The sequence below is a fragment of the Eulemur rufifrons genome, chromosome 7 (genome assembly GCF_041146395.1).
Source record: "Eulemur rufifrons isolate Redbay chromosome 7, OSU_ERuf_1, whole genome shotgun sequence".
Classification (NCBI taxonomy): Eukaryota; Metazoa; Chordata; class Mammalia; order Primates; family Lemuridae; genus Eulemur; species Eulemur rufifrons.
Genome location: NC_090989.1, coordinates 274489093 through 274516401, shown reverse-complemented (window position 1 = coordinate 274516401; position 27309 = coordinate 274489093). Strand labels below are relative to the sequence as shown.

General features: G+C 43.5%; 2 protein-coding genes across 2 annotated transcripts; one reads left to right on the top strand and one right to left on the bottom strand.

Moving 5' to 3' along the window:
• Nucleotides 1-608: 608 nt before the first annotated feature.
• On the bottom strand, nucleotides 609-11297 carry MORN5 (MORN repeat containing 5). The gene is made up of 3 exons (XM_069474619.1): nucleotides 11181-11297; nucleotides 6836-6983; nucleotides 609-740 (listed from the first exon to the last, which is right to left on the bottom strand). Exons 1-3 carry the CDS (start codon nucleotides 11225-11227, stop codon nucleotides 618-620), a joined length of 318 nt encoding a protein of 105 aa, XP_069330720.1. The 5' UTR covers nucleotides 11228-11297; the 3' UTR covers nucleotides 609-617.
• A 128-nt stretch (nucleotides 11298-11425) lies between these two features.
• Nucleotides 11426-25275, top strand: NDUFA8 (NADH:ubiquinone oxidoreductase subunit A8). Its single transcript, XM_069474618.1, has 4 exons — nucleotides 11426-11579; nucleotides 17643-17806; nucleotides 20924-21089; nucleotides 24955-25275. Exons 1-4 carry the CDS (start codon nucleotides 11529-11531, stop codon nucleotides 25090-25092), a joined length of 519 nt encoding a protein of 172 aa, XP_069330719.1. The 5' UTR covers nucleotides 11426-11528; the 3' UTR covers nucleotides 25093-25275.
• Nucleotides 25276-27309: the final 2034 nt, after the last annotated feature.

The following is a 27309-nucleotide window of genomic DNA, read 5'->3' as shown; positions in this document are numbered from 1 at the left end:
GGCTTGTGGTCGGCTCCCAGGTGTTCTTCAGGTCTCGGAGTACGATCACTTCCTTCCCAAGAACTTCTCTGACTGACCAGTTAGGTCCCCTTCCTTGCGCTCCCACAGCATCACCCCCGCCTCTCTGGGGCCTCCACTTCCCCTCCCCCGGGACCATGTTTTTCCCTTTCACGGTGCTTATTCCACTATGTGACCACTGTGTGTACTTCTTGTCTGCTGCCTGTTAGAATATAAGCTCCATAAAGAAGGGGGTCCATGTCCCCTTTTGCTTTGCTCTATCGCAGCACCAAGCATAGGGTCTAGCATACAGTAGGTGTCCATTAAATACTAGTTGAAGGAATACATGCAAAAATAAGTAATCCTTTCAATGCCACACATATGTGCTGTCACAGTTAGACCATGAATGTCCTTTGCCTCACTCTATGACTATGTGCAGACTTGCTGGTCACGAGAAGTCCACCGAGTGAAACATTCAGATAATCAATTTTTGTCTTTTATCAGTGAAAGCTTCTCTCTCACCAAAGCGCACACGTGTGTGTGCACACATGCACAACCTTATGTGTGGACGAAAAGAAAAAACGTGCCGCAGAGTGTTGGAATAAACATACCTGCATTCCTCAGGAAGCGACCCTTGTAGTCCTTGACGATCCTGGTGACCGGGTTGTAGAAGCCGTCTCCACAGTCATAAGAGCCCTTGGGGATTTTTCTAGGCGGGTCCATATTGGAGAGTTGAGAGATACCTTGAAGGGGCATAATGGGCGATTAGTTCACCATCAAGGCCAACTCCAAACCCAATGCCCCCATAAGGTCTACTTTTGGCTGGGTGCTCCTGTGACTATCTGGCTCTACTGTGGGGCTAAACACTCCTGATTCAGGGTAAGAAACAAAAACAGCAGGAACAGTGCTCAAAAGAGCTTCCTAAAAATGGCTCTGTAACCCCTGTCTTCTTACCTTGACCTCCTCCTCCTCCTCCCCTTCTTGGGATACCATGACAATGGGTGCAGGATCTGGAGTCAGAGAGACTCTGAGGATGAGTCGGAGTTGGCCAGCTGAAGAGTCGGGGAAGTCCAGCAGAGGGATGGCATTCAAAGTGCGGGCAAAGGCCAGAGGCATTGAACCCTCAGGCCTCACTGAGGACAGCTTGTAGAGCAGAGCACGCACAAAAGCGAGCAGTGGGAAAGAAACAGGCCAGCTAGACAAGGGGCAGGTAGTGGGGAGCCTTGACCGTCACCAAAATTACCATAGTGGCTACCGTTTATCGAATGTTTATTATGTGCCAGGCATTATGCTCCTACTATTTCATTTAATCCTGAGAGCAACCCTGGGGCCCCATTTTACAGATAAGCAAACTGAGGCTCAAAGAGGTAAAGTAATATTCCCAAGATTATCCACCTAGAGAGCAGCCCAGCTCTGGAAACTGTGTGTTCAGCTGTCAACATCACAGGAGGAGAGGGCCTACGCATGGCCCCAGGACTGGGGACACTGGGACTCCTAGGAGGGAAAGAGGAGTCAACTTTATGTCATGCCCCCTGTGTGTGTCTATCTTGGAATGCTGTGGCCTGAGTAAAGGGAGAGGTTGGAATACATAACTTCTCAGGTTCCTTTCTGATTGTAGTTTCTATAATTCCCTGTTCTCTGGACAGAGAGCCGGATGCCCACTGAGCACAACAGCAGCACTACGTTCACAACTCAGTGTCCTGTACACAGTCGGTGCCCTTGTGTTGGTTATCAATATACCCAACCCTAACCTTGACGCTGACCCTGACCCTGACACTGACCCTAACCCCAGGAATATGCTGGCTGATGATTACTGAGCACTGATTCCATGCCACGTGCTTTACAGCCATTCTCTCACTGAAGCCTCATGCCAATGCCCATCTCACAGATGCCCAGAGAGGTCATGGAGCACCCTTGCCACCCCGACAATGCCTGCCCCTGAGGCAAAATGCAGAGTGACAAGGGAAGGAAGTGGCTACTTAGGGTAAAGCTGCCCTGCTGGGCAGCCCTGGAGGAAGGGGAGGGGCAGGCGGGTGCAGGGAAGGTCACCACACTGCCTTCAAGACTGGCAAAAGCAGCCGCTGTGTGAGAGCTGAGGCCTGAGGCTGAGGGCTCTTTGCCCACAGACCTCAGTTGGGATGAAGAGCCCGTGACAAAGTCCGGGCCCCATCTAACCCAGGAGGGATTTGCAGGGTGCTCGGGCTGCATCTAGATTGGCAGCTCTTTGAAGGTGGAGACAGCGTCCTCTCAGCTCTGGGTCCCCCTGGAGCCAGCCAGTGTCTACCACAGAGTAGATGCTCAGGAAATGTTTGTCAATGTCATTGGCTTGACTCCCCAAAGTGTACCTCTCACCCCCCACAGTGATGGCAATATTATTATCCCTGTTTGACAATAACTCTTTATTGAGCGCCAACTGTATGCCAGGCAATGTGCTAGGGCCCTGCCCTTGTGCTGCTCACAATTGGCTCAGTAAGATGGATGCTGAGCACTCAGGACTCAACCTCTGGAGGGGGTCACGGCTTCTCTGTGATATGCCACGGGGAGACCTCACCTAGCCTGGGAGTTCAGGTAAGCTGGGGCCTGAAGGACGGGAGGGAGTTACTTGGGTGAAGTGAGAGCATTAGAGTATGCCAGGCAGAGGGAATGGCAGGAAACAGTGTGGTCTCTCTGAGCAATAAAGAGAAAGCAAGCATGGCAAGAGAGGAGAGGGAAAAGCCGAGAAGGGTAGGTGGCCCAGGGCGAGGCTGAGGACATCAGCAGGAGCCAGAGAATGTCGGTCATTTGGAGAAATTGGAACCTTGTCTCGAGGGTAGTAGGAAGCACTGAGGGGTGTGGGGTGGCAGAGTGGGGAATGACCTTGAGGGGGTCAAGTGGAGATCTCAGAAGGTCAGGTAGTCCAGGGGGAGAGATGACCGAGGTCTGAAATAGGGCGGTGGCAGAGAAGATGAAGAGAACACTGCCCAGCACATGGAGGTGCTCAGTAAATATTTGTCGAATGGCAAATCAAAGAATATATTTAAGAGGTAAAATTCCTAGGGCCAGGTGACTGATTGCACGTGGGGGACAGGGGAAGGGAGGATTAGGCTTCCCTAGGTGGATGGGCATGACGTTTACCGAGGGAGCCACCACTGAGGGACAGTGGGCTGGGGGGAAGATGGTGAATTCAGTGCAGACACGTTGGGGGACAACCAACACAGGTGTCGGGCAAGCGGGGTGCAGGAATATGAGGCTCAGAGATTCTGATTTCAATTTGGAAGTTGATGGTAGTTGAAGGCTTAGAAGTGAATCAACTCATTTAGGGAGAAAGAATAGAATAACAACAGAAAAAGGCCTAAGCCAGAGAACCCCGGGGGGGGGGGGGCAACATTAATAACCGGGCAGGGGGAGAGGGGGAAGTGCTGGCAGAGGAGAGCAGGGACAGGAAAATGGAAGAGTGTCAGAAAAGCAAAGGGAGAAGGGACAAAGGCTCAATTAACTGATCCCAGGGCACGAAGCCAGGAAGTGAAGGGGCTGGGGTTTGAGCTCAGGTCAGCCTGACTCCAGTGTCTGGGTGCTTTCTGGAGGTTTCTGCCCTAATGGAGGTTGACTTGTCCAAGCTCATCCAGTTATAGAGAGAGAATTCTGGACTCAAACCCAGACCTTCTGGCTCCATGCTCTGTCACCTACACCGCACTATCTTTCACAATTTCAGTTGGGATTGGCGTTACAGTTTACAAAGTCATTTTTCCACCTGCTGTTTTGGATCTATCGTCTCTGCAGTACCCCAAGCTACGCTCTTCTTGAGGTTCACCTGGCCTTCGCAAGTCCCAGAAACACAGATGAGCCCCTTAAGTTGCCACTCTTTGAATCCCGACTCTTGGCCCAAATGTAGCCCTGTGTGATGGAACACGGGTTTTGCAGGGAGGTAGCACGACACACGGGACCTCAGAGAGGAAGACTGGGGCTCCAGCGCAAGCTCCGTCACTGGGAAACACATCTGACTCCATGGTCTTAACTTTCTCCTCTATGACACGGGACTAGGAAGGCTGACCGGGCAGGGCCATCTGGACATTCAAGGAGACGAGGATTACAGAAAGCCTCACCTGGCACCTGATACACAGAGCGCATGCTCTGCCAATGCTGCTTTTGCCCTTATCTCTTTCTTTTTAAAATATCGACGCGATTTTAGTGTTACAGTAGGTATTACAAATAAGAACAGCTGACATGTACATGCATGTTCTAAACACTTTACATGAATTGTCTGATTTACAACAATCTCAGTAGGTAAATGCTGTTGTCCCCATTTTGAAGGAGAGAAACCGAGGCACAGAGGGGTGAAGTCCCCTGTCTCCTCTAGTACAGTGGAGCTGAGATGTGAGGACCGGCCTTCCTGGCCCCAGGATCTGGCTCGTTTGTGTTCTGCTGCACCTGCTCAGTTCCTCTTCTCCTTTGAGCTAATCACTAGGCCACAGGCCCACGTATTTAAAACTGTCTTTAGTTTCCCTCTCAGTCGGGCTGCGAAGGAAAGGGCGAGTGTCTGGGTACCTGTAGGCTTCAAGCCATGGCAGATCTCGGTGTAAAACCTCCGATCGTAGCCGTCGCAGTAATGCCAGTGCTTCCCTTCGTACTGCAGCCCGTCCGCGAAGGTGTATGTGCCCTGGAAGGCAAGGAGCAGGCACACGCCTCTGAGGAAGCTGAAGCCTTTTGGCCAAGAAGGTTGGATGTCAAGAGAAGAGGTGGCTTCCTCACTGCCACAGAAAAGAAGTGGTAACTATCACGATTATTATGGTTGTGACAATTAGAGAGAATGGGTAGAAAGCGCAGACCTCCGTGCCTGCCACTCACGGTGTGAATTCGGGCAGGTGACCTACTCTCTCTGAACTTTTGTTTCCTCACTTGTATAATTAGGACAATGATGGTATATATTTAATAGGATTGACTGACAATTCAATGACATAGCACATGTAGAGCATTTGGCATGCGTCTGACTATGATGGTTAATTTTATGTGTCAAGTTGACTGAGCTAAGGATGCTTGGATAGCTGGTAAAATATCACTTCTGGGTGTGTTTGGGGGGATGTTTTTAGAAGACATTAGCATTAGAGTTAGTAGACTGAGTAAAGCAGATCCAGCCTCACCACTGTGAGTGAGCATCATCTAATCCATTGAGGGCCTGAATAGAACAAGAGAGGTGTAGGTTCATCGTGCAGATGGGTGGATGAAAAAAAAAGTGGAGGCAGAGCCAATCACTCTAACTGAGCTGGGACATCCATCTCCTGCCCTTGGACATCAGCACTCCCGGTTCTCGAGTCTTTGGACTCTGGGACTTACACCCATCAACTCTGCTGTTTCTCAGGACTTCAGGTTTGGACTGGAATGACACTGACGGCTTTCCTGGGCCTTCAGCTTGCAGAAGGCAGATTGTGGGACTTCTTATCCTCCACAATCTCATGAGCCAATCGCTTGAAATAAATCTCTTTCTATATGTCTCTCTATATCCTATCAGTTCTGTTTCTCTGAAGAACTCTAATACACTGACATATAGTAAACAATAAATGTTATTATTATTCTTTTCTTATTATCATAGCTGGAAAGGTTAGAGCCATCAGCTGTAGCTCTTTGTCCAAACACATACATTCTCCTTTTGTTGCCTTAGTGCTAAAGCAAGCCTCAGGATGTAGAAACTGCATTGGCCTGGGCATCAGGAAACTTGGGTGGAAATTCCAACAATACTATTAATTCACCGTGTGACCTTGGGTAAGTCACATCCCCTTCCTGGGGCTTAGATTCTCCAAGTTATAAAACAAGGAGTGTTTCTTAACCTTTTTTAGGTCATGAGTCAGGCCCCAACACACCCACAGTGAAACTGATGAAAACTATAGATCATTTTCCCAGAGAAAAACATTGTCCCATATGCACAGATAATTTTGCATGTAAATCAAGAGGTTTCAATGACCCCCGGATTCTATTCATGGCCCACAGATCCCAGGTTAAGAACGCTTGGATTAGATGATTTATAATGATAGCAGCATTGGTGGTGGTAGTAATAGTAAGAGCTAACACTTACTGTGTGCCAGGAATTTAGCAAAGTGCTCATATATAACGCCCCATTTACTCTCACAACTGTCCTAGGAGGTGCTATTTTGATAGGTTGGTAATGGTCTCCCTGTCTGCTGGGACCTTTGAACATGCTACCTTACATGGCAAGGGGGACTTTGCAGATGCAATTAAATTAAGGATTTTAAGTGGGGAAATTATCCTGAATTATCTAGGTGTGCCCAGTGTAATCACAGGGCCCTTATAAGAGGGAGGTAGGAAGGTCAGGGGAGAGAAGACAAGATGACTACGGCAGCAGAGGTCGGAGTGGTGTGTGGCTATGAACCAAGGATTGCGGGCAGCTTCTAGAAGCTGGAAAAGCCAAGGAAACAGATTCTCCCACAGAGCCTCTGGAAGGGGCGCAGCCCTGCTGACCTATTGTAGACTTCTGACCTCCAGAACTGTAAGATAATAAATCTGTGCTGATTTAAGACACTAAACTTGTGGCAATTTATTACAGCAGTGATAGGTAACTAATACAACTACTGTCCCCAGTTTATAGAGGAGGAACTTGAGTCTCAGAGAGGTAAAGTCATGGGCCCAAGATCAGGCAGTAAGTGGCAAAACAGATTCAAACTCATCATGGCCTCCCTGGGGGCCCTTCCAGATCCAGAGGGAGAAGATTCTAGAGCCCTGGGAGATGAAGAAGTAGGGAGAAGAGGGCATGGAAGCAGGCAGGCACCAGACAGGGAGGGCAGGGGGCCACAGCAGTGGGGGCTCTTTCCGCCCGAGGACCTCTCCTCTGCAGCCCCTGGCTGGTCACCTTTACGACCAATCCCTTTTCCCAGATGGCATCGTATCGGCTCCCGCTGGGGAAGTACAGGGTTCCTTCGCCATGAAACATGCCGTCCTTCATTTCTCCAACATATCTTGTTTCAGTAGGGAGGATGTATTCAGCTTTGCCCTCCATCCTGCAAAGACACAGGGACGTCACTGAGCCCTGCATGACAGCAGGAGGATCAGAGCTGGCAGGCGAGGGACAGCAAGTGGGAAACTTACCCCAGGCATCCTCAGACATTATCATCCCAGCAACATTCTGTTCAAAAACACAACTTTTGTTTTGTTTCCCTCAAAAGCTCAAAAATGAGAGGGGCTGTGTTGTTTAAGGCTGGGGGAGGAGTGGAGTTTGGTCTGTTCATCCTCCCCCTCATCTAGAGGCTGTTCTGGAGTTGATGCTGCTCCTTGCAATACCCACTTGGTGGGCCCAGAGAGGGTAGGGATGTATCCAAAGCCACACAGTAAAAATTGTGAGGCAGAGACTAAGGCCCAGGTCACTGGCAGCTGGTTCTGTGTCTTCCCTGTCCCCCCCACTAGCCCACCTCTGCCAATTACACCACAAGTGCAAAATTAGGAAAAATATGAAATTTAGACACAGGAGATAAGGGTTTGAATCTTACTTCACCATTTTCTGGATGTGTCATCTTGGAGACTTTCCCAAACCTCTCTGTTTGTCTCCCTTCCTTCCTTCTGACAAATATTTACAGAGCACCTACTACATGCCAGGGGCTGTGCTGAGAATCTGGTCTGCTGGATATAACACAGATACAACAGTGATCAAGGCAGATGCAGTTCCTGTCCTCAGGGGGCTCACAGTCTAGCGGGGGACACAATGAAGCAATTATACAATCTTCAGGGCCCAGTTCAAATATTCTCTCCTCCATGAAACCTTTGAAGACTGCCCTAACTGGATGTGTCCTCTGTAAGGGCCCAGCAGCAGGGCTCTGTAGTAGAAAGCACCCAGGCTTTAGAGTCTGAGATGCCTGGCTTGTCACCCCTGCTCTGCCAAATGCTGACTAGGTGAATTTGGGTAAGTTATGTAATTACTCCGAGCCTTACTTTTCCTGTCTGTAAAACAGAATGATGATGTCTCATAGAGTTCCTGGGAGGAGGGGAAGATGCAGGCAAAATCGCCTGGAGCACAGTGGCTGCTACATAAATGTTACTGGTCTCCCTTCCTCCCCCTGTTTGTAGGTCTCTTCTGGCACTGACCTTGTGGCGCTCTGCTGTGGAATTATCTAGGACTCAGTTGTGCAACTATTCCAGAGAAACCATGCTCTTGAGGTCAGATAGATCCTACATTAACTTTTTATTTTTTTATAAGCACACATGGTACAGGAAAATCATGTGTCTTTTAACATTTTTTTTAAACAGCTTTATTGAAGACATAACTGACATACAAAAAACTGCAAATGTTTAAAGTGTACAATTTGATAAGTTTTGACACACACCCACAAATCCATCATCACAATCAAGACAATTAATATATCTATTCCCCTCAAAAGCTTCTGCTTGTCCCTCTAATCATTCCTGCTTGCACTTTCCCATAATCCTCATCTCCTGGCAACCACTGATCTGCTTTCTGTCACCATAGATTAGCTCGCATTTTCTAGAATTTATGTAAGTGAAATCATATAGTATGTTCTTGTTTTTGGTCTGGCTTCTTTTACTGAATATAATTCTTTTCAGATTCATTCACGTTATGTGTGTGCCAATAGTTCACTCCTTTTATTGCTGAGTAGTTTCCAATGAATGGATATACCACAATGTTTTTGTTCATTCAGCTGTTGACGGACATTTGGGTTGTTTCTAGTTTTTGTTTATTATAAATAAAGCTGCTATGAGCACTCATATATGTATCTTTGTATAGATATATACTTTCATCTCCAGGGTAAATACCTAGGAGTACAATGGCTGTTTAACGTTTTCTTTTTCTTTCTTTCTTTCTTTCTTTTTTTTAGACATTGTCTCTCTTTGTTGCCTGGGCTGGTGTAGTGGTATCATAATAGCTCACTGCAATCTCAAACTCCTGGGCTCAAGTGATCCTCCTGCCTCAGCCTCCTGAGTAACCGGGACTGCAGGTGCACACCACTACACCCGGCTGATTTTTTAATTTTTTGTAGAGATGTTCGGGATTTCGCTATCTCAGACTCCTGGCCTCAAGCAATCCCCCCACCTCGGCCTCCCAAAGTGCTAGAATTATAGGAGTGAGCCACCACACCTCGCCTGTTTAACTTTCTTTTAACAAACTGCCAAACTTTTCCAAAGCAGCTATACTATTTTACATTCCCACCAGCAGTGAAGAGTCTACATAAACTTTTTAAACCAAATGTTAAATATCAACTTTCTACTGTGTAGCGAAGCCACTTTATTCATTTAAAGTCTAAAAGGAAACTACTCCCTCCCCAAATTAAAAGCAATCTATTGAGTATCTACCACATGTAAATAACATCCATATATGCTACATTACATATTCCTTGTAACACTTCTGCTGGATGTGCATTATTTTCCCATTTTACAGATGAGGAAACTGAGGCATGGATGGTTAATTAAGTGTACAAAACAAATAAGTGTCAGAGTTGATTCCTGGCCTATCTCATGCTGAAGCCTTTTTTCCTCTACTATCCTGTCTCTTTCATCACATGATGAAATTTGAGAGGCCCCCATTATGACTCTAGTTAACCGCTGTTGAAAAACAAAATCAATACAGAATATATAGCCAAATTATGAAAAGAAATATGACAAGCAAAATAACTGACTTCTTGCTGGTTATGGGAAGTTGAAGAGCCCTATTCAGGTCTGGGAATTCCTGTCGTGGTTACAGCAGTATCAAAAAACCCCAAAGTAAAACACAGATTCCTAGGAACAAAAGCATGGAAATGGCTGATGCAATACACAGACCCAATGAAAATGCACAAAACACCAAAGGCAAATGATTGAGAGCCTTCTCTCTTTGACCCTGTCTTTATGTTTCTTTCTCTCAAACACATAGCCCATTGAAAATAAATGTAGGTTCTCAAATTTTTGTGCCTAAAATGCCCAATTCCCCATATTTATATGCCAACATTCTACCATCTTCACTTTAGCAGAACCTTGTAGAAAAAAAAGAACATGGTTTGGACACAGGAATGAGTTCAAATTCTGACTCCATTACTCCTAGCTGTGTACCCATAATGGTGGGCAAGTCATCTTGCTTCTCTTAACACCTGTTCCTTTATTTGCAAGATCAGCCTGAACCCCCTCACAGAGTTGTGAGAGGGAGCACACACCAAGCACCTCTGCCGCTGACCTGCTGAGTTGGACACAAGTCTCAAACTCTCTAAGCCTCACCTTTCTTACCTCTGAGGTGGAGATAACATTTCCCTTGCAAAGCTGATGTAAGGATTAGCGATAGCTTTCCATATATATTAATATTACCTCCTTCTCTAGGAATCTATCCCCTATCCCTGGCCAGACCACAGGTCCTCCTTCCTGTGAAGTCAGAAACCCTGGAATTCCACCAACCTGTGAATACAGCGATGGATTCCACCAAAATCTTGCCCTTCATCCCTTCTCCATTTCCATGGCCCCGAGGTAGGAGTGCTTCACAGTTCCAACAACTAGCAGTTGTTTGGTAATCCACCTCATCTTGCTCAGCTTCAGTTTCCCCAGCTATAAAAACATAGATTCCACCTTCTTCATCCAGGACGGCTGGCAAGAAAGAGTAGTCACATCTGTGTTTCTCTGTTTCTCTCTACTGGAGCACTTCTCCCACTACATTTGAATAAACATTTTGAAGGCAGGGATTGTGTCCAGAGACAAGTTCAGGGCCTGGTACTTGGTAGACACTCCACATTGTTGAACGGAATAGCTTTTACTACCTGTCCCTTACAGTGATTTGTGCCTATAATCCTCTAGAATGATCCCTAGATTGTGAACTCCTAGAGGGAAGAGACCATGTGGAATCAGATTAGCCACAGTCCCTCTTCCTCAGTCTCCATGATTGTTTTCATAACATTTATCACCATCTGTAATTATTTTCTCATTTATTTGTTCATTGGCAATACACCCTCAACTAGATTATAAACTCCCTGAGAGCAAGGATCTTGAAATTTTTAATATTCTTATCCCCAAATCTAAAACTGGTAGATAGCACGCACAAACACACACACACGTATATATGGAATGAATGGATCTCAGCTCTGCTGCTTATTAGGTATATATAGCCCTTAAGCAAGTTCCTTGGGCAAGTTTGTGAGTGTCTGGTACAAAGTCCTTCGCAGACGCAAAAAGACAGAGTCTTTTCCTAGTCACAGATATTCAAGATGTAGTGAATCAAGCGAGGCCCTTACCTCCCATCTACATATTCCCCGATATATTCGCTCCCCGTGTACTGCATGGCGGCTGCTTCTGTAATAGTTTCCAGACGTTGGAATCCGGAGTCTCGGTGGATGCGGCCTCACTATGACAACCGGGAGGGATGGGCGGAGCCAACGCGAAGCCCCGCCCCGCGGAGCTCGCCGAGCAACCTGGCATTGCGCACGCTCTCTAGCTCACGGTTGGGCAGAGCAGTGCGCCTGCGTGCTGCCGGTTGCGCATGCGCAGACGCTGCGTGGCCTCACCGGCGGTGGAAAGGGGAGTTCAAGGAGACGGGGGGACGTGGTTGACGGCGCCTCGTCAGGGTCTGGGCTGCAGTCGTCATGCCGGGGATAGTGGAACTGCCCACTCTAGAGGAGCTGAAAGTGCAGGAGGTGAGGCTCTTCTGGAGAACAGGCAAGCGCGGCATAGGGCTGCAGCTTCCCGGGCCTGGGCCCAGCCCCACTTCGCCTCGGCGGGCCCTGGGCCCCAGGTCTCTCTCCCCTCGCCCTCCAGCACATGCACGGGGCACCCCCGAACGTCCCCTCCACAGCCTTGGGAGTCGCCCCCCCGCACCACCCTGTCGCATCCGGCAATGGCTCTAGAACCCTGTCCACACAGCGACGTGCTTCTTCCGTGAATAGTAGTGATACTTTTTACTAAGCACCAACCAGGGTCACTTAATTTACGTTGCTTAATCCTCAAAGCTTCCTTCGAAGTGAGTGTACAGTCCTAGGTGCTCACAGTCAAGGGACAGTGAGGGACAGAGAGACAGTGACCTTAAAGTGGTGTCATCGGTGCAGAGTGCATTAGAGTGGAGCCAGGAGGCCGTGGGAGAGTGAGATACTGGAGAGTGAATTTGCTCATAGCCTTGGGAAAGTGTTTGGTAACAGGACACATTTAAAGTCTTCGTTTATTCAAGAGATATTTGAATAATTACCAGGGGCATATACACTGGAAAATAAGAGATATATTCCCTGCTCTCATAGAGTTTGTAATCTGATGGGGAGACAGACACAGAAAGAGGCAGTTACAGTATCATGTAGTTAGTGCTATGAGAAGTGAAGACATATGCTACTAATTATAGCTAATATGATCAAGCCTTTTCTAGAAGCCAGGCAGGATGCTAATTACTTTACATGCATTAAATCATTGACTTCCTCCCAGCAACACTGTAAGGTAGAACATATGTGTGTGTGCGTGTGTGTGTGTGTGTATATTAATAAAATTGACTTTTCCATGTTGTAGATGAGGAAATAGGCCCAGAGAATAAGCCCTGAGATTTGCCCAAGGTCACATAGCTCCTAAGTGGTAGAGCTGGAATGTGAACCTAGTTCTGATTTTAAAACCCATGCTTTTCAACTACCATGTTATGGGCAAAAGTTCAAAAGAGTAAGAAGGCTTAGCAGAACCTTGTGTGTGTAGGGAGCCGAGTGCTGTTTGATGTGACCTAAGTGTTGGTAGGAAGCAGCAGGTGCTGAGCATGGAGAGGTACCTCGGGCTGAGATAGGGCTTGGAGGCAACTTCTACAAGGCCAGACCAAGCAGCTGGACTTTATCCTGTGAGTGAGGTCGTGGGAAGTGGCGGAAGGCTTTAAGGCTGATGAGTGTGATGGCAGGCCTGGGTAGTAGAAAGAAGAGGCTATGTTAAAGGAGAGGGAAGGCAAGACTAAGAATTAAGTGCCAGAAATTGTCCAGGCACTGTGTTAAGTGTTTTACCTTCATTACTTAATATTCTTTTATGCCTGTGGGAATGGCAACTATTATTCTCCTCAGATAAGGAAATTATTAGCTATGTGCAGGGACTTGATAATAAAGTGACATTTACTATGGGGTGGAAGGAGGGGTGCTACCATGGAGCCAGTTGATCTCTTGTTTCTTGCCTCACCATGTCACTGGGTTAATCTTGAACTGCTGTATTTTTTGTTGGAATTTTAATTTGGTTCAACAAACATCTGAGGTTCTGTTTCATTCAAGTGTTCTATATCTGGAATAAATTTGCCTTATTGAATTGAGATACAGATAATTACATAAACTAAAATACAAGACAAAGTATGATTAAATACTATGAAAGAAGGGTAGATGTGATTTAAGAAAAGAGGATTTGAAGTTAGATCTAGGTTAGTTATCTGGTTATCTAAGTGTGACTGGTGGGCCACCTTGATTAGTGGATTTTAGCATTTGCAGACACAGTTATTTGTAAGGTGAGGTGATTCCAGCTATAGAATTATCTGAGGCTATAAAGGGAATAGAGAAAGCACTTTTGGGGCATAATATAAGACATGGCTAAATGGCATTTGAAGAATGGCATTTGTGGGAGGGGATGGAGTGCACTCTCTAAATGAGGGTAAGATCTGAGCAAAGGTAAGGAGATGGGAAAATGCAGGCAGCCAAAAAGGGGTTCTGGGCATAGTGGGTTCAGTGTTTTCAGAGAACAGCAAATAGTCCCTTTTCGAAGTGTTATGGGGGAGAAGGCTGGCGAGATAGTTTGGGTCCAGAAGGCTTTGAATACCCAGTGATAAGTTCAGGCTTTATTCTGCTGTTAAGGCTCAATCCTTTGAGGGTTTGGTTGCTATTATGATTTAATAGCAGAGTAAAATGAGAATTGTCATTAGGAAGATACCCCAGCAGCTCTGAAGAATGGTTTGAAGAGAGGAAAAGAAAAGCAGGGAGATTAATCTCAGTTGCTGTTAAAAATTTGAGGAAGGTATTAATGACCCCAACCTAATTGGTGACTGTGCTTACAAAGAGGAAAGAAAAAATATATCTAGAATTGATCAGACTTAGCAATGGATTAGATATTGGAGGCTGGAATCAATGTCAGATTTGCAGCCTGACAATAGGACTGGGGAAGCGAGAAGAAAGCAGGATTGGGGAGCAAGTTAAACTCATTTTGGACCTCATTGACTTAGGAGTTATGACACATTCCCATTGAAAAAGTAGTTAGAAGTTTTGGGCTGGAAACTCCTTGGGCACACTGATAATTTTGAGTAAAAATAAAAATAATAGCTAATATTTATGATGTACTCTGTGCTAGGTACTGTTATTTTTTAATGTATTAACTAATTTAATCCTCATAACAGTTCTATAAAATAGGTATCATTCTCCATTTTACATAAGTTAAGGAAAATATAAAGGCATGGTATAAATTAGTTACTATAAAAAGAGGTGCAGACATAGTTTAAGGAAGCAACAACAGGACTAGGAGATTGAGTGGCTATAGATTGTGACTTTCTCTGTCTCGCTTGCAGCACCTGCAGACTATAATCCTGCTGTGCAGTGAGACTGTTGTGAGAATAAATGAGGAAGGATGTTGAATTCGGTGTTCTTTGAGACAAAGAGAGCTGAATGAATTTGAGAGGGTATTCACGGTAAGCAGCTGTGAAAGGATGTTGTTTCTGTTGGAATTCATCAGTCTTAGTGAAGAAGCAGGTGAGGGGATATGGTGACATCTCAAGTTCTTTGCCACCTCAGTGATGGTGACGTGAAGGGGGAAGGCCTGATTGGAGGTCACAATCTCTGTGTTCCAGTTCTGGGGTTGCTGCTGACCCACTGTACCCTCTCGAGTACATCTCTTTCTTTCATCGGTTAGGAAATAGATTCAATGAGTGGTTCTCATCCTTGATTTCCCTGTGACAGGGGTAGTGTTTTACGTGCTCAGCGACATGGGTGTACATGTTCATTTTGATTAAAACCTTCACATTTGTAGGGAAGTAAAACAAATAATGCTGCAGGCTTTTTGGAGCACGGTAGCCATGGGCATTTGAATAATTGGCCATTTAAAGATATTTCAAGGCATTTGATAAGGAAATCAATATAGCTAACTTAATTTTTAAAACATGTTAAGCTTTAAAATAAGTTTGTTGATTTCTATTCTCCTAGCTGTTTATAGGTAATAAAGCAAGCAAATGTGTACCCCTCAATTGAATAAATTCTTTTCAAAAACTTTAATGTAAAAAACTTTACAGATTTTTAACGTAAATTTATTAGAATCATCATGGCAAATTTCACTTACATTATAACTTTACCTATGCTTTGATAATTGTAAAATTGTAACATGAATAGACATAGTTATAAATTTATTCTCTTCTATTGTGTGTAGATGAATTACTCCCTTCATATTTCCTTGCATTTTATCTTATTAGTAACTTAACCTAGCTGTGTAAAGTGCATAAAAAATAGACCATTCTCATATAAAAATCCTTAATTTTGCAAGTCAAATGCAGTAGTGTATTAAAACATAATACACTATGATAGGCTAGGTATTATTCTAGAAATACAGTGGGTCCGTTTTAGATAATCTGTTAATGCTCTATATTACCTTTATAGATTAATAAAAAGCTTAAAATTTCAGTTTTTCCTGGTAGAGAAAACAACAGTAAAGAAAAACCAATTAGGATTGGAAGGAAAATCCCTTAGCAAGGAATATCCAAACAACTATTACATCCCAGATGCCAACAGCAAATATCCTACCAAACTATGCTTTAAAGTTTATTAAACGGCAAGGTTGCTACTGTCATTGCTGTTTATCTGAATTATCCTGGAGGATTTGGTCAGAGCAATAAGATTGGAAAAGAGAATAAGAAGAAAAAAGATAATAAATAACAGAAAGGAAGGAAAACAGTTTCTCTTTGTAAATGGTAGTTTAGTTTTTCTGTTAATTCTCTTGAGTTTTGTATCAGAACTATAAGAGTTCAGTAAGATGGCTAGAGAGAATATGCAGTGTACAAGCAGTAACAGTTTGAAAATCTAATAAACAAAAATATCCTATTTATGTAGTATCAGAAATGCTAAAATACTGAGGAATAAATAAGAAACGTGAAAAAAGAAACGTGCAAGGTTCCTATATGAAAGAAACTATGATTTTAACTGAAGGACAAGAATGACCTGAATGAATGAATGGAGAGAAATGCAATATTCTGGATGAGAGGGTATAATTCATGTATTGGTATCTCTTTTGTAACTGTTGTGTCCTAATTGCCTGGCAAAGAGTGGGTGCTCAGATCTTTGCAGTATTAGAGCTCTGTTGAAAACAAAATCCTTGCCCTCTTGGAGCTTATATTCTAATGGTCACGTGTAGATCACGTGAGTGACTGCTGATGATAGTTTATATAAGATGATTAGGGAAAGGCTCTCTGGGGACATGAAATTTGAGCAGAGATCCATTATAGAAGTGCCCATTGCCTCCTAATTTAATATATAACTAAATTCAATGCAATTCAAATGCACATTAAATTGGGGCCAGCATTCATCTGAAAGAATAGCTAAGACAATTTTGAAAAGGAAGGATGAGGAGGATGGTTCTCCCAGGTGACAAAATGTTCTGTTAAGTTACAGTCATTAAAACGTGGTGGTGTTGGTGCAGAAAAGAGGCTAGCAGGACCCTTGCTGCAGCAGCTATTAGATAGGCCCAGGACTGTTTGCAGTCCTCTATGAGCTAACTGCAACTATACCATGTTTCTTCTCAAGAAAACGTACTGGAATGTGAGTGAGGGAGACTGCTGGGCGTAGTTACAGGGTCGGCAACCTTGGATATGCTTTAAGTTATGATTTTTTAAAATTTGTAGGTTTTAGTACTTTATGATTAAAATAATTTGCTTTCTACATGTGCTTCCTTATCCCTTCCAGTCTCTCATCTTCTGTGATTCTCTAGTCCTCTGGGAATTTTCTGTATCCTTATACTATTAATTGTATTCCTGGAGCAGAAACTGAGCAAAGCTCCCCAGAGTTGGTTCCTCCCCCTACATCCCAGAAGCCTCTATTTTCCTTCAGAGCCATTTTCTCTACCATGAATATCTAAAGATTCTATTAGGGCTACCATTTTTTTTTTTTTTTTTTTTTTTTTTTTTTGAGACAGAGTCTCACTTTGTTGCCCAGGCTAGAGTGAGTGCCATGGCGTCAGCCTAGCTCACAGCAACCTCAAATTCCTGGGCTTAAGTGATCCTCCTGCCTCAGCCTCCCGAGTAGCTGGGACTACAGGCATGCGCCACTATGCCCGGCTAATTTTTCTATATATATATATATATTTTTAGTTGTCCATATAATTTCTTTCTATTTTTAGTAGAGACGGGGTCTCGCTCTTGCTCAGGCTGGTCTCGAACTCCTGACCTTGAGCGATCCACCCGCCTCGGCCTCCCAGAGTGCTAGGATTACAGGCGTGAGCCACCGCGCCCGGCCATAGGGCTACCATTTCTTCATCTCTCAAATGGGAGTAATAATATAAACTTAATGATATTATTGTAAAGGTGAAGAAAACAATATATATGAAAGAGTTTCACGATCTCTAAAGCACTGTAGATCATAAAGAATTATTATGACAGCCCCCAGTCTTTAATATTCTTGGTAAAGTCAGAACAGTGCCATCTTTGTGTTCTCTGTTTTGACCAGCATGAGGTAAAGTTGAGAAAGCAATCTTCTGGCTCACAGTCTGTGGTCTCTCTTCCATCTTCCCTTTCCCAGGTGAAGGTCAGTTCTGCTGTGCTTAAAGCTGCAGCCCATCACTATGGAGCTCAGTGTGACAAGCCCAACAAGGAGTTCATGCTCTGCCGCTGGGAAGAGAAGGATCCCAGGCGGTGTTTAGACGAAGGCAAGCTGGTCAACCAGTGTGCTTTGGAATTCTTTAGGTAAGAATCTTTCGATATCAGTGCCTACCTGGTTGAAATATCAAGATATTCTTAAATGAATAAGTGAACATCCAGCTAATAAAGTGGAAGGATAATTTTAATAGGAAGTGCATAGACTTTGAAATCAGATAGACCAAGGCAAACAATCAATGGTTTTGTTTTTATTTTTATTTGTTTTTATTATCTGGCAAGTTCTTTAATCTCCATGAATCTTAATTTCTAAATTGTAAAATAATACCTATCTTATACAGTATTGCTGCAAAAAATATGAAAAGGCGCATAAAAACAACTCCGCACGGTGCTTGTCAGCCGGCATTCGCCGGGTTCACTGTAGAACATGGTGACTGACGATGGAAAGAAAAGTGTGTTCAGAGTCAGGTTTTAGGTAGACCACTGTGCTTGATACTTAAGAAAAAAAATCTAAATTGTGTAATTGTAGAAAAATGTGTTAACAATCATATTAGTAAAAACTCTATTAAAAGGGATATAGAAACTCCATTTAAAGGGAATTGGCTCTTGTAGCTGTAAAGTCCAGAAATAGGCCTGGCATTAGGCAGGCTTAGATTCAAGGGCTTAAATAATTTCACAGCTACTTATATCTTTTTGTCTCTCCTCTTCTTCCCACAATCTCTTAGTTTTGCTTTTTCTCTGTTGACCTCATTTTCAAAGAGACTCTCCCCTTTGCTCTCCCCTAGTAAGAATGGCCACCAACCACTTCCAGCTGCTATTTTACCTGTTTAGCACACCTAGACAAAGAGTGCTGTTTCTCCAGAAGTGAGCAGAGGTTCCTGGACTGAATCTGATTGTCCTGGCTGGCTGACCTTGTATGCATGTCATTGAACCAGTTGTGCTTCAGGAGATAAAATGCTCTGATTGGTCAGGCCTGAGTAGGGAGTAGACTTAGCTTCATCCAAACCACATTGCTGAGAGACAGGGAGGGTTGTTCCCCAAAGGAAAATTAGAAGAATGTTATAGAAGAATAGGGAATGAATGCTGGCTAGGCAAAAACCACAGATGTCCACTACAATGACGTTTGAGGAAAAAATCAAATACCTTATCACAGTAGCTGCTTTCCTTCTTTCTTGCTTCGCTGTCTTTGTCTCCGTGAGAAGATATTTTTTTGGTTATAATTATTGCATGTATACATTAAAAATTCATTATTCACTTGAAACTATTGGAAACATTCTTTCAAGTTGCTGTATAGTCTTCATGATCATCAGTTTTTAATGGCTATATAATATTCCATTAGTGGATAAACCAACTATAATATACCTGACCAATTCTCATTGAACATCATTGTTGATTGTTGTTAGCAGGCATTCACTAGATTTTGATTTTTTTTTTTTTTTGATAAATGTGCAGTGGTTACCTTTGCGTATAGATTTTTCATCTTTTAATTAATTTTTGGCACACATTTCCTAGCAATGAGATTATTCTATAAAAGGCTTTAAACATTATTTGTGGCCCTTGAACTTGATTGCCTTTTTTTTTTTTTTTTTAAGTTGGGTCAATTTATGCTGTCCTCAGCACTGTTTTCTGATATGCATATTATTTAAATATTTGGTAGGTGCAAATGGTATTTTGTTATGCTTGAATTTACATTGATTTGATTGCTAGTAGGATTGAATCTGTTTGCTTATTTATTTAAAAAAATTTATTTTCTGCTGGGCTTGGTGGTTCACGCCTATAATTCCACTTGCTCGGGAGGCTGAGGTGGGAGGGTCGCTTGAGGCCAGGAGTTGAGACCCCCTCTCTAAAAATAAAAATATTTTTTTTCTTATTTTCTAAGAGAACTTTGGCAAAGCAGAGGTAGTACATTTTAAGGGGGAAGTGTTTGCATTTCACAAATTCCCAAGGTCCCTAACTGCCTCCATGAGAGGAATTTCTCACTGCTAACAGTTGTTTCTTGTAGACATTAGTAGATAATTGGCTGCTAGGTGTGGGTGACAAGGTCCTGAACAGGAGTCTTTATCACTAGAGTAGTGGTTTGCATCCCTTCTGCCGCAGCATTTTGGAGGAATACAGAACTCCCACTGGAAGTGGTAGCTTTCTGCCAGGGAGATTTTCAAGAGGTTAGGTGGGTGCAGGTTATGCTTATAGTAACTGGAAGGGGTCCCTGGGAAACTGGTGACATTGGTGGACTCCCAGGTGGGGAACTGAGTGGCTGTCAGGCAGGAATGGAGAGCAGATTTTTCACTACGTACATCTTTAGACCATCTCTGAGATTCTTCCCTCCTGAGACATGTTAAACAAGATTCATGTGTTGAGAGATTCCTGGAGTATGGCAAGTAAGCACTTGATAATTGTTATTCGTTTGGGGGAAGGAGGTGCTCTGAATTTCTTCCACTGCCTCAAATATGGCTTTTACATAAAATGATGGTGTTTTATTCTTGCTTGAATTTGCATTTATTTTATTACTAGCAGGGTTGAATGATAAGGGGAGTTTTTCAAAATATCTAAAGCTTATCCCTTTTATACACAAAAGTTACATTTTCCCCAGCCATTTTTTGATGGCCACAAAATGAATTACATACTACCCTGCTTCTTAACAGAGAGCACCAAATGTAATTTAACTTTCTTCTTGATAACAAGGATTAATTTCTATTTTTGTTCAGTGAATTACTAGAATGAGGACCTTGAGCTTTTGAGGAGTGGAGGGCAGTTACACTGATCCCAGGATCTTCTGCTTGTTAGTTTGTGTGTTTGCTTTTTATAATTCTGTCTCCTTGTTTGCCATTGTATCAGCATGCCCATCTCTGATCATGCCTCCTTCTCTTCTAAATTTGCTAAGTTGACACTCTTTACAATTGGATCTAAAGAAAAAGATAAATAAGCCCCAAGGTGAGGAGTAAAATACAGGTGCCTTAGGCTGTACTCTTTTCTGCTTGCTGCATAAGAACATTAGATTTTTTTTTCCTCAGAAATCTTTTTTGTTTATTTATCGGTTCTCAACTTGAGAACACTGAAGTTGTCTCATAAGTGAGGTTAGAGTATTCACTGCCAAACCTTTCAAAAAACAAGGCTGTGTATTTGAGATCTGTACCTATTTTTTCCCCACTTTTCTGTTTTTTTCATGGTTTTGCAAAGAGCTGCCCCTAACCTAGCCTTCTATTCCAGGCAGATAAAGCGTCACTGTGCAGAGCCTTTTACAGAATATTGGACCTGCATCGATTATTCCGGCCAGCAGTTATTTCGTTACTGTCGCAAACAGCAGGCAAAGTTTGACGAGTGTGTGCTGGACAAACTGGGCTGGGTGCGGCCTGACCTGGGAGAACTGTCAAAGGTAAAAAAGACTCCTACTAGAAGCCTCACTCTGACTCAGGGCTCGGGTAAAGGCAGGAGGTGGTCAGAAGAGGGTCTCTGAATACAGATATGCTAACTCCAAATTTACCAGATTGATTAGGTAGTACTTACATACAATCCAGATGGGAGGGTTTTTTTTTTTTAGTAGAAATATTTCTTTAAATACATCTTCCCACATATATAGATTTGTTTTTGGTTAATTAGCTAATAGGAGAGCAGAAGGGAGTAGAGGAGGATAAACAAAAGTGCTAGTGAAACACTGTCAATTGAAAACATCATTGAGGTTATTGTGGAATTCAGTGGAGAAATAGGATCGCGGTTATGTGGCAATATTTGGGAACATATCTAAGATTTAAAAGGAACATGCCTGTATTTTAAAAAGTGTTTTGCTACTCTTTCTTCTGTATTTCTTATCTTAGTTGTGACATCACCATCTCTTGAAACATCAGAGCTGGAAACCTGAATGTCTTTATTCTACACTCCCTATTCTTTCTTAACCTGTATAGTCATCACTTCCTATAGATTAGCATCTCCTGGAATATTTTTTGCATCCTCTCACCATCCTTACTGTGTTATCTTATTCTCAGTGTGGAGTTACCTTGGGCTATGTGAATTTCTGGGAGAAGAGGGTGGATCAATTTGGGCTTTAGAAGACAGTGCATTCTCTGATTGAAGAATTTAGGATAAAGTTATAGCTTCATGATAGGAGTAGTCTGTGTGGAATATAAATCATGTTATTGCTTTCTTTTTAAAAACCTTACAGTAATTTCCCATTGCTTGCAAGTTAAAGCATCTCCTCCATATCACGGCATGCAGGCCCTTTGTGATCTGACCCATCTGTGCTTCCTGAGCCTCAGCACTCTCCACTGCCTCTGGGGCAGCACAGGTAGTAGAAAGGTGTTGAGAAAAATTCAGGTTTGAATAGAGACAGATAGTAGATTTGAATTTTGGTTCCACTACTTAATTGCTATGGGATCTTGAACAAATTGCCTTATATTTCCTGTCCTATTGCATCTATAAAATGGGGCCAGGAATAATCTGTATTTTTCTGTGAGGTTGCCTTTAGAGAGCCTATGTGAATCCCTAGCATAGTATTTGGGCACATAGGTCCACAGTTAACATTAGTTCCCTTCTTTTTGTGTATAGCGTCTGTTAATACATAAGCTTGGTGTCATAAGAGAGAAATGGCTTAGCATGTTTTTTGTGTGTGTGTCTGGCATGATTATCTTTACTTCAGATATCTTCTTCTGAAACACTGAACAAATTATTTTAAAGGTGATGATTCTAAGTTGGAAAGTGGTGGAACTTATACATGTAACAAATAAAACTACCTGTTCTCATTTCTGACTCTCATGAAAAGAGAATTAATGAGTCATGCTACTAAGAAAGGATATTTATTCCTGAATCTTTGTATGAATATATTTTCTAAAAACCCTGTAAAATAAAAAAGTATTGTTGTCCTAACTCTTTTCAAAACTGTATTTCTTTAAGAGGATTATTGTTTTAGTTATATTTAAATTCAGTAGCCAGTCTCTTTCTAGAAATGTGATTATTAGCTGCATGAAGCCTAAATTTTAGCTTTATTCACTTTTGCATTCTCTTCCCACTGGATTACCCTTCCCTCCTATATTCCCCTGGCGAATTCTTACTCGTCCACTCTCGGCTCAGATGTCTTGTCTGTCTTTGAAATTCCTGACTTTCCTAGGCAGAATTGCTTTCTCTCACCCATAATTCCATCATCCTGATAATAGCAAAATAATTTTATAGAGTACCTACTATACATCAGGTATTTTATGTATATTATCCTACTTCATCCCAATAACTCTGTGAGCTACTAATAGCCCCATTTTATAGACAGGAAGTTGAAGGATAAGTAGGCTGCCCAAAGTCACTTACCTGATATTTAGTTTGACCACATCCCTCTGCTCCTTTTCTTTTTGGGCAATGGTGCAGAAGAGGAGGTTGCTTTTCTGTTCTTTCCTTAAAAATTTGTCATCGAAAGGGGTCCTTAATTACTGCCAAATTTGAGAAACTGTTTTCTAGATTTATTTCATAAATATCTTGAATTCCTTAAAGGAGCTTCAGATATCAGCCAAAGGCATTAGGAATTACTGTCAAGCATTAAGGAACCTTTAGTGATCTCTAATCATGGCAGGGAGATGGGAAAGCTGTTTCAAAAGCAAATAAACAAAAAGCCACTCTGGACTGGAATACTTGGGCTCCAGCGCTAGCTCTGACATTACTCTGTGTTTTTACCTGAGGCAAGTCACCTTCCCTGGTCTTCATCTGTGAACTAGAGATGATGATGCCTCATAGGGTGATTATAATAGTAATTGTGTGATTGTGTACCTGAAAGCTCTGTTCACAATAAATGGTCTCTGAATTCATACAGTTAGGAAGATGAATCTGGTCCTATTATATGGGATGGCTTAGAGTAACAGAAGACTGTTGATAACTATGGCCTTTGTCTTCCCACTTATCTGGGCCTGTTTCTTTATCTTTAAAATGAGGACAATTTTTTTTTTTTTTTTTTTTGAGACAGAGTCTCACTCTGTTGCCCAGGCTAGAGTGAGTGCCGTGGCGTCAGCCTAGCTCACAGCAACCTCAAACTCCTGAGCTCAAGTGATCCTCCTGTCTCAGCCTCCCGAGTAGCTGGGACTACAGGCATGCGCCACCATGCCCGGCTAATTTTTTCTATATATATTTTTAGCTGTCCATATAATTTCTTTCTATTTTTAGTAGAGGTGGGGTCTCGCTCTTGCTCAGGCTGGTCTCGAACTCCTGAGCTCAAACGATCCGCCCACCTCGGCCTCCCAGAGTGCTAGGATTACAGGCGTGAGCCACCGCGCCCGGCCAAAATGAGGACAATTTTTGCTGGCTTTCTGATTGAGATCTTTGTGACCATCAGGGGATAATGTGAGTGCAACTGTCTTCTGTCTCTCTCCCTGTTGCAGTTCGGTACTCATCTCTCCTGGCCTGTTGGCTCAGCTCCCCACTTCTAGTCTCACCTCTCCAGGCTAGCTTCTGTTCCTTCTGGCCTACAGATGTGGTTTGCATATCATTCAAAGGCCTTTATCATCTGGCCCCTGTCTACCAGTGTAGTGTGGTTTTGGAAAGCACAGGCTTTGGAGTAGGCAGATCTGGCTTTGTGTACTAGTTCTTCCACTATTAGTGAGGGGACCTCAGTGAATCCCTGCAGAATGGCCTCCCAGGAATGTGCAAACAGAGTGGAATAATGTGCTCAGCGTCACTTCTAATAAGAGCTTGGTTAGGTGTTTCATCTCCCTCCATTCTTCATGCAGCCTTCGCTTCGGCCATTCAAGAGACACGCCTCTCTGTCTTCATATGTACTGTCTGTTTACTTGGAATGTCTTTTCCTCCCTCATCTTCCTGGCTAGCTCCGCTCAAACTTCAAGATTAAGCTAAATGTTCCTCTTCAGAAATAGTCCAAGCCACTAGCCTTCAGGATGGGTTAGATGTGCAGAGTCCTTGCTCGTGTAACATGCAGTTCATGTCTCCATCGTGGTCATTAGGTAACATGGTAATTAGGAAATCTTGATTGACGTTCTTGTCTATTTCCGTCACTAGACTATGAACCCCTTGAGGACAGTGGGTATCTTGTTCCCTTCTGTATCTTTAGCTTCTGTCACGTGGAGTGACATGAAGTAGGCTGTCCTGAGTGTTTATTCAAGATGAATGAGTCTGAACGTGACTTTCTGGGGCTTTAAGTCAGGGAGCTCTTGGGGCGGCAGGAGCAGAGAGGAGACACCAGGAGGCAAGTTTGCGGTCACGGACTCCTCCAGCCTAACTTCCAACTTTGCTTCCTCCTCCTTCACTCTTCCCAGGTCACCAAGGTGAAAACAGACCGACCTTTACCAGAGAATCCCTATCGCTCAAGACCGAGACCAGAGCCCAACCCTGAGATCAAGGAAGATCTGAAGCCTGCCAGACATGGCAGCCGCTTTTTTTTCTGGACCAAGTGAAGATGAGTCCGTGGCCCACCCTCAGTCACGCGCCCAGACGACGACTGATGGAAACGCCCGTGCAGTTTGCATTGGCCGATAGTGTGTTCTTTCCAGGATCACAAACGTTAACAAAAAAGTTAATTTATGTGACTTGGCAGTTATTCTATACCATTTCCTGTCCATTAAAAATTTTAAAGGAAACAGTTGTATTTTATTATGTTTTATGTGACCTTTTGGCCTTGAAAGATGACTTCCCTTTGCTTTTTCTTCTTACAGTCCTGCCTGTTGCCCTCGCCTTGCTTTCAGTAGGCACTCACCAGTGTGGCGGGGGAGCCACGTTGGATCACGGAGAAATGACTGCGTAAGGGAAAGGCTTTGTTACCTGAGACGGCCCTTCGGGTGTGTCTACATTCACACATTCTGAAGTCTCAACTCTTTCCTCCTGTGCAGCATCTCAGGCAAATAGATTTCCCTAAAGGTCATACAAGGAAAGCCTCCAGGAGAGAAGTGAGAGAAACATTAGAGCCTCTGACTCGGCCCGGGAGGGGCTCCTGGCTGGGTCTTGTGCAGTCTGGCTCAAAGTTTCTTAAAGAACCGAACTTCCACCACTTCCCCTTGATATCCCATCCTCAAGCATTATAACCCAGATGTTTTTCCTGATAGACAAGGGAGGTGGAGGCTGAGCTCCCAGTTCCAAAGCCAGGAAGTCTGGAGGTCTGAGTGTCAGTTCCAACCTTGGGTGTGTTCCTTAACCTCTTGTGAGAGGTTGAATTTGAGGACACACTAAAGTGCACATGCTTATCTACCTCCTGGGCAGGTTAAAGCCGCAAGTGTTTGTAAAGCTCTTTGGTTCAAAGCACTATTATGTCTTTTTTTCCTCTTTCATTCAATTCCTTTTTCACTACTAGGCTGTTTCCTGTACATTTCATGAGTAACTTTATGCCTTCTGGTTGTGGCTTTAAATTGCATATGACCCTGCATAAATTATCTCAACTCCCTGGGCCTTGGTTTCCCCTTGGCAGAGCTCTAAAAAATAAAGAAGTTGGATGAGAGTCTTTCTAAAGGCCCCTTCAACTCCCATTGTAGATTCTCTAAGTGGGGAGATCGCTGTGAGGCACTAGGCAGATGAGGCGCAGGGTCTGATGCCTGACTCGTTAGGGCAGTTGTTCAAAGAAAAAGCATTGTGTGACCTGCCCTGCCCTCTCCCCACCCCATGCTGACTCCACAGTCGGAAGCATTTTGGGTGAAACTTACTCTCACCTGTTCTGCAAAAGTTCCTTGCCAGCCACCTTTGCCTCAGATTCTCCGATTTAATGAAGAAAAAGATTAGGTTCTTGCATGTTTTAAATAGCTGGAGCAAAATCCATTAACCTCTTGATGGCCAAGTACTCTGAGCATGGCTGCAGATTGGCGTTTATGTGATACTTCAAGCCACATGTTTCCTAGGATCCTCTGCAAAGGAAGCTAGGCCTTGAATAAATAATAAATATTCATTGAGCACTGTGCATTGTGCCAAGTGCTTTACATGTGTCAGCTCCTTCAGTGCTCAGAGCCCTTTGAAAGAGACACTATTATATGTCATACTCATTTCACAGATGAAGGAACTAAAGCTGAGAAGAAGCCCCAGCCTCGTGATAAGTGGTAGACACAGGGTACAAATGAAGATTGGTTCCAGTGGCCGCACTCTTGTCCTTCAAAGCTGTCAGTGGCCTCAGCCTTGAATGCACAATGGATTCACCTGTGGACCTTTAAATCTTGATGTCTGGATCCCACCCCCAGAGATTCTGATTTACTTGGTCTGTGGTATGGACTGGGCATGGAATTTTTGAAAGTTCCCAGGCTATTCTAGTGTGGAACCGAGGTGTAGGACCACAGATTGATTTTATATATGAGGAAGTAGATCCAGGAGGTAAAGTGCTAGTAAGTAGTAAGTGGCTGAGATTAAAAACCAGATACACCTGATTCCAAAGCCCATCTCAAAATAAACTGGTGTATGTGAATCACCTGTAATCTTATTAAAATAATTCTGATTCAATAGGTCTGAGGTTTCTGATAAGCTGTTTATTGGTGCTAAGGCTGTGTGTCCATGGGGCCACACATTGGGTGACAAGAGAATAAGCCATACTGTCATTTTGACTGCAAGATTTATGTCTGATCAAGCGATCCTGCTTCGGTGTCTAGCATGGTTCACTCCCCACGTGTTAATTGGCCTCTTTAGAATTATAGCAACATGTC

Excerpts from the sequence above, each read along its gene's own strand:
- MORN5 (XM_069474619.1), bottom strand. The coding sequence starts at position 11,227 with ATGCAGTACACGGGGAGCGAATATATCGGGGAATATGTAGATGGGAG. Across the intron at positions 6,984-11,180 it reads GGGGAATATGTAGATGGGAG|GATGGAGGGCAAAGCTGAAT; the intron begins GTAAGGGCCTCG and ends GTGTCTTTGCAG. Across the intron at positions 741-6,835 it reads AAAAGGGATTGGTCGTAAAG|GTATCTCTCAACTCTCCAAT; the intron begins GTGACCAGCCAG and ends TGCCCCTTCAAG.
- NDUFA8 (XM_069474618.1), top strand. The coding sequence starts at position 11,529 with ATGCCGGGGATAGTGGAACTGCCCACTCTAGAGGAGCTGAAAGTGCAG. Across the intron at positions 11,580-17,642 it reads AGGAGCTGAAAGTGCAGGAG|GTGAAGGTCAGTTCTGCTGT; the intron begins GTGAGGCTCTTC and ends TCCCTTTCCCAG. Across the intron at positions 17,807-20,923 it reads TGTGCTTTGGAATTCTTTAG|GCAGATAAAGCGTCACTGTG; the intron begins GTAAGAATCTTT and ends CTTCTATTCCAG.